Source organism: Calypte anna, chromosome 1 (assembly GCF_003957555.1).
Source record: "Calypte anna isolate BGI_N300 chromosome 1, bCalAnn1_v1.p, whole genome shotgun sequence".
In the NCBI taxonomy this organism is placed as follows: domain Eukaryota; kingdom Metazoa; phylum Chordata; class Aves; order Apodiformes; family Trochilidae; genus Calypte; species Calypte anna.
The window spans coordinates 87708-99674 of NC_044244.1; the positions used below are offsets into that span (position 1 = coordinate 87708).

Here is an 11967-nt window from a genome sequence, read left to right on the forward strand (position 1 = left end):
AGCTGGGAACACTCTGCTTGAGTCCTCAGCACAGGGGTTTTGCTTCATCAGGGCTGTGATAGAAACTCAGCAGGTCAGAAAAAATGGCAGAACTTGGTGTTTAGGAGCAGAGGAAACAGGGAAATGGCTGTGGAAGCTCCTCTCTCCCAAAAGCCCAAGGGGAAATGCCTTGGAACCACATGCAGCCATCAGCTCTTCCAATAGGGATGCTAATGGAGAAGGATGGAGGAGGAGGAGGGGGATGGAGGAGGAAGAGAATGGAGAAGGAGGAGGGAGAGAATGGAGAAGGAGGAGGATGTCAGAAGGAGGAGGATGGAGGAGGAAGAGGACTGAGAATGAGGATGATGGAGGAAGATGGAGAAGAAGGATGGAGAAGGAGGAGGGTGGAGAAAGAGGAGGATGGAGAAGAAGCAGCATGGGGGAGGAGGAGGGTGGAGAAGTAGCATGGAGGAGGATGGAGGAAGATGGAGGAAGATGGAGAAGGATGGAGAAGGATGGAGAAGGAGGAGCATGGAGGAAGATGGGAGAATGAGGATGATGGAGGAAGATGGAGAAGGAGGATGGAGAAAGGAGGATGGAGAAAGAGGAGGATGGAGGAGGAGGAAGATGGAGGAAGATGGAGGAGGAGGAAGATGGTGAAGGAGGATGGAAAAGGAGGAGGAAAGAGGAGGAGGAAGGTGAGGAGGAGGATGGAGAATGAGGAGGATGGAGAAATAGGGGGATGGAGAAAGAGGATGGTGAAGAAAGAGGAGGATGGAGGAGGAGGAAGATGGAGGGGGATGGAGGAAGATAGAGGAGGAGGATGGAGAAGTAAGAGGATGGAGGAGGAGGGTGCAGAGCCACAAATGCAAATGACAACCCAGTTACATCACAAAATGGGGCACATTAAAAATCCTGAACCTCTTTTACACAGCAGCCTTGGGGCTCTGCCCACTTGATCAGGCAGAACCTCACCCCCAGCAGGACAAAATTCTCCTGTACCAGATCAGGACCCTCCTGAGCCACCCATCTCCTACTAAAATGCCCATTCCAGGGCAGTGGAGAAAGCCAGACAGAACACAGAAGATGAACAAGTGAAGGTGCCCTTGGAAAAAACACCCTGGGAAGGACCAGCTGGGAAAACGTTTGGTCACAGGAATCAAAAAACTGCAGAAAAAATAAAAAAATCCCAAAATGTGCATTTGCCTTCTGCTACCTTGGTGGCCTCAGGTGGCCTCAGGTGGCCCAGGTGGCCCAGGTGGCCTCAGGTGGCCTCAGGTGGCCCAGGTGGCCCAGGTGGCCCAGGTGGGCAGTGTGACAGGATGAAGACAAAACAAGGAGCAGAGGTCACCCAGTGGCAGGTGAAGTGCCAGGGACCTGGGCACTTTGCCCAGTATTGTCATCATTACCATTATCATTATCTTCTTCTTCCTCTTCTTTTCCTTTCTTCTTTTTATTTTCTTCTCTTTCTCTTTCTGTTTTTTCTTCCTTTTCCTTTTCCTTTTCCTTTCCTTTTCCTTTTCCTTTTCCTTTTCCTTTTCCTTTTCCTTTTCCTTTTCCTTTTCCTTTTCCTTTTCCTTTTCCTTTCCCTTTTCCTTTCCCTTTCCCTCTCCCTTTCCCTTTCCCTTTCCCTCTCCCTTTCCCTTTTCCCTTTCCTTTTTCTCTTCTTCCTTTTCCTTTCCATTTTTTCCTTTTCCTTTTTCTTTACCTTTCATCTTCCTCTTCCACTTCCTCTTCTTTTTCCTTTTCCTTTTTCTTTCCTTTTCCTCATTTCTTTTTCTTCTCCTTTTCCTCTTCCTCTTTCTTTTCCTCTTCTTTTTCCTTTTTCTTTTTCTTTCCTTTTCCTCATTTCTTTTTCTTCTCCTTCTTTTCCTTTTCTTTTTTTTTCTTCTTCTTCATCATCCTCCTCTTTTCACATTCCCTACACCACTATCAAAGCCTTTTGACCTCCTCCTTCTTGCATCCTCCCTACACCAACACTCAAGACTTCTGACTGACTCACCGCCTTCCTCCTCTTTGCATGGTCCCTATCATCCTCATCTTCCTCCTCCTCCTCCTCTCTGTCTTCCCTGCACATCCCAGACCTCTGGCTGCCAGCCCAGCCCTCCTCACCCAACTGCTGGGGTGTGGGAGTCTCCTCAGATCTGCTCAGATCTGCTCACTGGCCCAGCAGGGACCTTCCACCATCTCCAGCTCTTCCACAGCATCTGCAGCCACCTAGGACAAATCAACACTCTCACCATGCTCCTGAAAGCCCAGGAGGGACCTCAAAGCTCCTCCAGTCCCAAGGGGACAATCCAGGGACACCTCCCAGCAGCCCAGGGTGCTCCAAGCCCCATCCAACCTGACCTGAGACACTGCCAGGGATGGGGCAGCCCCAGATTTTCCTTTTCTCATCAGAAGATCCCATCTGCTGGCAGCTGATCCTCCAGAGACTCCAGCACCACCACCACAAACCTCAGGTTCTTCTGAAGGGCCATTTGGGGGCTCAGCTCAGCTCCTCCATACAGCCCTGAGAAGGCTCAGGACAGAGCAAAAGTTGAGGAATGCTTTGGGTTCAAAGGGACCTTAAAACTCCTTCAGTGTCATCCCATGCCATGGGGACACCTCCCCCAGCCCAGGGGGCTCCAAACCCATCCAAGGTGTCCATGAAAGCTTCCAGGGATGAGGAAACCCTAATTAATGCTCCTTGACTTAATGAGCATGGAATCCTGGAAGGGTTTGGGTTGGAGGGGACCTTAAAGCTCCTCCAGTCCCAAGGGGACAATCCAGGGACCCCTCCCCCAGCCCAGGGGGCTCCAAGCCCCATCCAACCTTCAACACCTCCAGGGATGGGGCAGCCACAGCTTCTGGGGGCAACCTGGGCACCCAGGGGCTCAGCACCCTCACCCCAAAGAATTTCTCCCTCCCCAGGATCCCCAAGAAGTTTCAAAGCAAGAGGCAGGAGGATGAAGGGAGATGGGAAGGATTAACACCATCCATACTGCTGAGATTATGAAATAAACACCTGCATTAGAAACAGAATCACAAAATGGATTGGAAGGGACCTCAAAGCTCCTCCAGTCCCAAGGGGACAATCCAGGGACCCCTCCCCCAGCCCAGGGGGCTCCAAGCCCCATCCAACCTGACCTGAGACACTGCCAGGGATGGGGCAGCCACAGCTTCTGGGGGCAACCTGGGCACCCAGGGGCTCAGCACCCTCACCCCAAACCATTTCTCCCTCCCTCTCTGCCCAAGAAATAGAATCCTGGAATGGGTTGGGTTGGAAGAGAACTGAAAGCTCAGCTCATTCCAACCCCCCTGCCATGGGCAGGGACACCTCCCTCCCAGCTTGCTCCAAGCCCCATCCAACCTGGCTTTGAACACTGCCAGGGATGGGGCAGAGACTCTTTTCCTGGGCAACCTGGTTCTAAAGCTCAGCACCCTCACCCCAAACAAGTTCTCCCTCCCTCCCTCCCTGCCTGCCCAAGATCTCCTCTCCATCTCCCCTCTCCCAGCTGGAAACCCTTCCCCCTCGCAGGGTCCCATCCCTCCAGGCCCTTGTCCCAAGTCCCTCCCCAGCTTTCCTGGAGCCCCTTTAGGGACAGAGAAGCCACCACTGTCAGAAGGTCTCCCCAGAAGATCCTTTTCACACCAATTCTTCACCCTGCATCCTGTTTCTGATCTCTAAACCCCACAGTTCTCCAAAACCCAACATGCAAACCTTTGGGAACTGCCAGATCCAAGGGATTTGGTCCTCCCCAGGAATTATTCCTGTGTCTGGAAACAGCCTGAGGGATGGAGGCACTGGGCAGCATCCTGAGGTCTGAAGAGATCCTGGGGAAGGATGAGCTCCACATTCTGGTACTGACTTCTCCAGTTATTGATTATTGAGATGGGAAATTATTCCTCCCAAAGAAGAAGAAAGCTGCTACCAAATCCAGACTTTTGCAGCTTGGGGGTGGATTTCTTTTTTTTTTTTTTTTTTTGACATCCAGAAATCTTTTTAAAGGTGACAGCAAGGAAGTGAGCAGGTGGAGACTGGAAAGGACCCAAAAAAAACCCCCAACCCACCTAAACCAAACTGATATTGGCAAACAAACAAGACAGACACACGCCTGCCTTCTGCTTTTGATGACTTTTCATCTAATTTAGATCTGAAGCTCCAGGGTTTAGAAACCTGTCAGGAAGCCTGATGAAAACAGCACATTTGATATTGCAAATTATTCAGCTGGCTGGATTGAGGTGTTCTCCATTTTCCCTAGAAACAAGGGTATAAAAAAACCCCAAAGGTTTTGTGTTCATGGAGTAAGAAAAGGCTTCGAAATGCAGAAATCACCTAAAAAAAAAAACCTTAATTTTTGTTCTGAAACGGGGGCTTTACCTAGATGAAAAAAATAAAAAAGAAAACACATCAAACCAAGGTGTGAAATAATTCAGCTCTGGAAGAATGGCTGCAATCAGTCTGTGCTGATTTTTGAGTCTTTTTTTTTTTTTTCCCAGCCACATGAGACGAGTTTGGTTTCAGCTCTACCAAAGTGCTCTGGAAGCAAGCTCAGCACCCAATAAACCTGGCAGCAATGCTGCTTTAGGAGATATTGAAACAAAATATTAAAGAAAAAAGATCCAGATGGAGCAGGGAGTTAAACCCCTCTGTCTCTTCCCACCTGGGTAAGTGAATTTCCCACCCCACGGGGTCAAACCCAAAGAGCTCTGGGGGGCAAGCGCTGCGCCGGCAGCAGATCCAAGCCCCAAGGTGAGGTCTGAAGTCAGAAGGAAAACACAAATCAGCACCAAATCCTCCTCCTCCTCTCCAGGGGGGAGCTCCCCGTGCTTCAGAACCTGCTGAGCATCCTCCACCCCTCTCTCACCATGTTGGGCTGCCAGCCCTCCACGTTGACGCAGCGGTCGATGCACCACCAGAAGTCGTCTTCGGATTCTCCCTTCCAGGCAAAGACAGGAAACCCTGGCACAGAGAGGGAGATGGGTGCTGACACAGCCTCAGCAAAGCCCCTGGGGAGCAATCAGCTCTCCAAAACCTCCACACCTCGGGAACTGGGCTCCTGACACCACCCCAACTCTTGCTCGAGCTCTCGTTGTTCACCATCGCCCTCCCACAAGCAGCTTCAGGGATCTCATGTTGAGGAGACACTGAGGGCAGCACCAGGAGGCAGCTTCAGCCTTCCTAATTCCTTCCTTTCCCCCCCAAAAAAAGCTCTGCCCACCAGAGAAGAGGCCAACAAGCTCTCAGTGAGAATATTTATTTGCAAAATCAAGCTCTGGCTGCCCATTTGATGTCCTACCTTCCATACAGCCTCCCTTCCAGGTGTCCTACCTTCCATACATCCTCCTTTCCATACATCCTACCTTCCAGATGTCCTACCTTCCATTCATCCTCCCTTCCATACATCCTATCTTCCAGGTGTCCTACCTTCCATTCATCCTCCCTTCCATACATCCTCCCTTCCAGGTGTCCTACCTTCCATACATCCTCCCTTCCAGGTGTCCTACCCTCCATACATCCTACCTTCCACACATCCTCCCTTCCAGGTGTCCCACCTTCCATACATCATCCTCTCTTCCAGATGTCCTATCTTCCATACATCCTGCCTTCCAGATGTCCTACCTTTCATACATCCTCCTTTCCATACATCCTCCCTTCCAGATGTTCTATCTTCCACACATCCTCCCTTCCAGGTGTCCTACCTTCCATACATCATCCTCTCTTCCAGATGTCCTACCTTCCACACATCCTACCTTCCATACATCCTCCCTTCCAGATGTCCTACCTTCCATACATCCTCCTTTCCATACATCCTCCCTTCCAGGTGTCCTACCTTCCATACATCCTCCTTTCCATACATCCTACCTTCCAGATGTCCTACCTTCCATTCATCCTCCCTTCCATACATCCCCCTTCCAGGTGTCCTACCTTCCATTCATCCTCCCTTCCATACATCCTCCCTTCCAGGTGTCCTACCCTCCATACATCCTACCTTCCAGATGTTCTGCCTTTCAAATGTTCTACCTTCCATACACTCTCCCTCCCATAAATCCTCCCTTCCAGGTGTCCCACCTTCCATACATCATCCTCTCTTCCAGATGTCCTATTTTCCATACATCCTACCATCCATACATCCTCCTTTCCATACATCCTCCTTTCCATACATCCTACCTTCCAGATGTTCTATCTTCCACACATCCTACCTTCCATACATCCTATCTTCCAGGTGTCCTACCTTCTATACATCCTCTCTTCCACACATCCTACCTTCCAGATGTTCTACCTTCCATACACCCTCCCTTCCATACATCCTCCCTTCCAGGTGTCCCACCTTCCATACATCATCCTCTCTTCCAGATGTTGTATCTTCCATACATCCTATCTTCCAGATGTCCTACCTTCCATACATCCTCCCTTCCATACCTCCTCCCTGCCATACATCCTCCTTTCCATACATCCTATCTTCCAGATGTTCTATCTTCCATACAGCCTCCCTTCCATACATCCTCCCTTCCAGGTGTCCTCCCTTCCATACATCCTCCTTTCCATACATCCTACCTTCCAGATGTTCTATCTTCCACACATCCTACCTTCCATACATCCTCCCTTCCAGGTGTCCCACCTTCCATACATCCTACCTTCATACATACTCCCTTCCAGGTGTCCTACCCTCCACACATCCTCCCTTCCAGGTGTCCCACCTTCCATACATCATCCTCTCTTCCAGATGTCCTATCTTCCATACATCCTATCTTCCAGATGTTCTACCTTCCATACATCCTTCCTTCCATACATCCTCCTTTCCATACATCCTACCTTCCATACATCCTCCTTTCCATACATCCTACCTTCCAGATGTTCTATCTTCCACACATCCTACCTTCCATACATCCTATCTTCCAGGTGTCCTACCTTCTATACATCCTCTCTTCCACACATCCTACCTTCCAGATGTTCTACCTTCCAGGTGTCCCACCTTCCATACATCCTACCTTCATACATACTCCCTTCCAGGTGTCCTACCCTCCACACATCCTCCCTTCCAGGTGTCCTACCTTCCATACATCATCCTCTCTTCCAGATGTCCTATCTTCCATACATCCTATCTTCCAGATGTTCTACCTTCCATACCTCCTCCCTTCCATACATCCTCCTTTCCATACATCCTACCTTCCAGATGTTCTATCTTCCATACAGCCTCCCTTCCACACATCCTCCCTTCCATGTGTCCTACCTTCCATACATCATCCTCTCTTCCAGATGTCCTACCTTCCATACACCCTCCCTTCCATACATCCTCCCTTCCAGGTGTCCCACCTTCCACACATCATCCTCTCTTCCAGATGTCGTATCTTCCATACATCCTATCTTCCAGATGTTCTACCTTCCATACCTCCTCCCTTCCATACATCCTCCTTTCCATACATCCTACCTTCCAGATGTTCTATCTTCCATACAGCCTACCTTCCATACATCCTCCCTTCCAGGTGTCCTACTTTCTATACATCCTCCTTTCCATACACCCTACCTTCCAGATGTTCTACCTTCCATACACCCTCCCTTCCATACATCCTCCTTTCCAGGTGTCCCACCTTCCATACATCATCCTCTCTTCCAGATGTCCTATCTTCCATACCTCCTGCCTTCCAGATGTTCTACCTTCCATACATCCTCCCTTCCAGATGTCCTATCTTCCATACATCCTATCTTCCAGATGTCCTACCTTCCATACAGCCTCCCTTCCATACATCCTCCCTTCCAGATGTCCTACCTTCCATACATCCTCCTTTCCATACATCCTCCCTTCCAGGTGTCCTACCCTCCACACATCATCCTCTCTTCCAGACGTCCTATCTTCCATGCATCCTCCCTTCCAGATGTTCTACCTTCCATACATCCTCCCTTCCATACATCCTCCCTTCCAGATGTTCTACCTTCCATACATCCTCCCTTCCATACCTCCTCCCTTCCAGGTGTCCTACCTTCCTGCCAGTCACCATTAGCCACAATTTTATCCTGACTCATGAGCAAGGATTATGATTCAGTTTCAGCAAACTGCTGGGTTTGGCTTCTGGGTCTCGTGGTAAAATCCCTTCCCTCACCCAAGGAAAAGAGGATTTGAATGAGGGCACTCCCAGGGGAGCCAGCAACATGGACAGTGGCTGCTGGATATGAACCATGTCCTTCCCCTAAAGTTTCTCTTTCATCCCTTTTAGTTGAAGTTTTGACTCAAATTTGTAGAAGTTAAATTCCAGTTAGTTCCCTTCAGCCAAATAACTTTCAGGTTCATGGAGGTCATTGATGTCCATCCTCACAGACTGTTCTACTCCAGAGAAAAAGCATTCTAAGGTTTTCAGACCAATGGGAAGGATTGGACTTGAGCTGTCCTGCCTCCTACAGGTTTATTCTGAATTGAATGAAGAGAAAAAAACCCACAGAACCACAAGATGTCAGGGTTGGAAGGGAGCTCTGGAGATGCCCCAGTGGCAAACCCCCCTGCCCCAGCAGGATCCCCCAGGGCAGCCCACACAGGAACACAGCCAGGGGGGTTTGGAAAGGCTCCAGAGAAGGAGACTCCACAACCTCTCTGGGCAGCCTGGGCCAGGGCTCCCTCAGCCTCACCCTCAACAACTTTCTCCTCATGCTGAGCTGCAACTTCCTCTCTTCTCCCTTCAACCCATTCTTCCTTGGTCTCTCCCTGGCCACCCCCAAAAAGAGATTGTCCCCTTCCTCTTGCCCCCCACCCCTCAGCTACTGATGGACATTCAGCACATCCCCTCTCAGCCTTCTCTTCTCCAGCCTCAACAGCACCAGGCCTCTCACTCTTTCTTCCCAGCACAGATGCTCAAGTCCCTTCCTCACCCTCCCACCTCTCCCTTGGCCTCTCTCCAGTAGATCCCAGTCTCTCCTCAACTAGGAAGCCTCAAACTGGAGCCAGGATTCCAGCTCTTGTCTCCCCAGAGCAGAGCAGAGGAGGAGGAGAACCTCCCTGGATCTGCTGGACACACTGTCTCCTGATGCCCCCAGGACACCATTGGCCCTCTTGGCCCCAAGGGGCACATTGCTGACCCTGGAGAATTCCCTGTCCCCAGGACTCCAAGGGCTTTCTTCCAGGGAGCTGTTTTTCCCAGCAGGACATCCCCAAAGACTCTGTACTGGGGTTTGGGGTTATTCCTCCCCAAGTGCAGGACTCCTACGCTCTACTGTAAAACATGAGACTGAAATATGTGCAGAGTAAGAAATCCTTTTAAAGCCAGAAAGAACAAAGAGGGTGAAGTTTCCTAGTGGTTTCCTACCACTCTCAGCCAGGGCAGCAGCCACTTCATTAAGAGTTGAGTAGATGTTGCATGCAGCCCATCGGCACTGAGCACCCAGAGCTCCAAGGGTCTCCATCAGGACCTGGATGGAAACCAAAGGAAAAAAAAAGAATCAGAAAAAAGTATGAAAAGAACAATACAGAACACAATGAGCAAGACACCTCTGGGATTTTCACTTGATCTTCATGGGGAAGCTGCTGAAGGGACCTGGAATTGGTTTTAAGCAGCAATGGGGGTGATGGAGAAAATGGTTTTGAGATCACTTTTGGGTTTTGGCAATTTCAAAGGGATGAAGAACTTCAAAGTAACTTCCACTTGCAGTATGTATATGCATATATATATATATATAAAATGCTCAGGGTCTATTTTAGAGGCTAAACTTTGGGAAAATCCCTGTCTGGAGTTTCTGGAAGGGGTCTTACAGCTGTCTGGGCTGTGATGTGCGTGCAGCCCACGATCTTGGCCCCGGCCAGTGGCTTCTCTCCCTGAGCTCTCTTCCTCAAAGCCATCAGTGCAGGCATTTCTGAAAGGCAAAGTAAAGAAATTAAACAATAAAATTAAAAAAACATCCATCAATGTGATCAAAGAGGGTTGAGGACAGAAGGAAAAGCCATGGGACTTCTTGTCCTGCTTTCTGCTACTCCCCTGGATCTGTACAGCTGTGGCAGCTTCAGGAAAAAGCCAAATCCTTGAGAGCAGGGATCATCTGATCATGTAACAGCTGAAAAAGACTCAGTAACCCCCTGAGGTCCTTTGTTTTCCCCCCTGTTACTGAGAATTTAGCATTATCACAGTTTCTACTTTCTCATGTGAAGCTGGAGGAAGATCTGCCCCAGCTTGTGGAGGACTTGGGACTCTCCAAGATCTCTCCAACTACCTAAACACTGCATGGATTTTTGAGGACAACCATGCTAAACCAAAGTTGTCTCGTTTATTTGATGGGTTTCAATCTTTTCTACTGATTTTAACAAAATGTATTCAACTTCAGCAGTTGATTGGTTGGTTGGTTGGTTGGTTGGAGCTTCATGGTGTAACCCCACAACTCCTTTCCATCCCACAAAATCCCACAGAAGTTGTCCCATCAGTGTCAAGTATCCCCTTTGTACTGAACCCTGCATGAGGAGGGTTTGGAGGGGAAGGAAGAAGCCCACAAGAGAGCCCTGGACAAGGTGGAGCTTGAGGAACTCGTCCCATTTACCTTGTTCAGCAATTTCAATCTCTCGGCGCCCGAATTCCGCCTGCTTTATGTTTTTGACACAGAAATCACTGCTGCCTTTGGAGTTCTTCTGCTGCTTGTCTCGGGGGGAAGTCTCATCATCAGAGCTGTCTGTGTAGGAGGCAGCTGGAAGAAGAAAAGGAGGTCAGAGACAGAACAAAAACATTCCCAAAAGCCACAGCAGAAGGACACACAACGTTCTACTCAATGTGTCCATGGATCTGTTCTCCAAGGGCAGCTCCTTCAGCCCTCAGCTGGGATCACCTCTCCTCCTCCTCACAGTCATAGAATCATAGAATGGGCTGGGTTGGAAGGGACCTCAGAGATCATCAAGTCCAACCCTTGATCCACTCCCACTGCAGTTCCCAGCCCATGGCACTCAGTGCCACATCCAGTCTCTTTTGAAATACCTCCAGACACGGAGAATCCACTACTTCCCTGGGCAGCCCATTCCAACTCCTGACTACTCCCCCAGTAAAGAAATTCTTCCTAATATTAAGTCTAAACCTCCCCTAGTGCAACTTCAGGCCCTTTCCTCTGGTCCTGTCATTGTTCACTTGAGAGAAGAGCCCAGCACCCACCTCCCTACAACCTCCTTTCAGGGAGCTGTAGAGAGCAGTAAGGTCTCTTCTCAGCCTCCTCTTCTCCAAACTAAACGTAGAATCATAGAATCATGGAATGGGCTGGGTTGGAAGGGACCTCAGAGCTCATCAAGTCCAACCCTTGATCCACTCCCCCCGTGGTTCCCAGCCCATGGCACTCAGTGCCACATCCAGGCTCTTTGGAAATATCTCCAGACACGGAGAATCCACTACTTCCCTGGGCAGCCCATTCCAATGCCTGATCACCCTCTCCAGAAAGAAATTCTTTATCCCACTCCCAGGGTATGGATCTGGGGGTGCTGATCCTGGAGCAGAGGAGGCTGAGGGGAGACCCTGTGGCTCTCTGCAACCCCCTGAGAGGAGGTTGGAGCCAGGGGGGGTCGGGCTCTGCTCCCAAGGAACAAGGGATGGGACAAGAGGAACTTTGGGCACAACTCAAGTTGCTCCAGGGGAGGTTTAGGTTGGGGCTTGGGGACAATTTCTCCCTGGAAAGGGTTGTCAGGGCCTGGCCCAGGCTGCCCAGGGCAGGGCTGGAGTCCCCATCATCCCTAGGGGGGTTTCAGACCCTGGGGATGTGGGGATGAGGGACATGGGGTGGGGATGGGGGGAATGTTGGGTTCCATGATCCCAAAGCTCTTTCCCAAGCAGAAGTTCTAAGACCCTCTAATTTCAACATCTCCTTTTCCATTTTCATGGCAGAAAACCCAACCTGAGGAGTTCAACCTCCTTCCTCAAGCAGAACCCCAGCTCTGTGCTCCCTGCAGCACCCACCAAGCTGATTATTTTCATTTCTGGCTCAGGTTGAAGCCCTCAAATGATCCCAAAGAGAAGAAAAAAAGCCCCGTGCTCATTCCAGGCTCCCCGAGACCC

At 50.0% G+C, this 11967-nt stretch overlaps 1 protein-coding gene across 1 annotated transcript in view; it reads right to left on the minus strand.

Moving 5' to 3' along the window:
* The window catches only part of LOC115598734 (putative adenosylhomocysteinase 3), a 33777-nt gene extending 23159 nt beyond the window's left edge, over positions 1-10618 (minus strand). Inside the window, exons 1-4 of the mRNA XM_030455812.1 lie at positions 10478-10618; positions 9702-9802; positions 9259-9361; positions 4830-4924 (exon numbers count right to left, since the gene is read on the minus strand). Of these exons, the coding sequence (XP_030311672.1) occupies positions 4830-4924; positions 9259-9361; positions 9702-9800 (297 nt within the window). The 5' untranslated portion in view covers positions 9801-9802; positions 10478-10618. The remainder of the gene's footprint in view (positions 1-4829; positions 4925-9258; positions 9362-9701; positions 9803-10477) is intronic.
* Positions 10619-11967: the final 1349 nt, after the last annotated feature.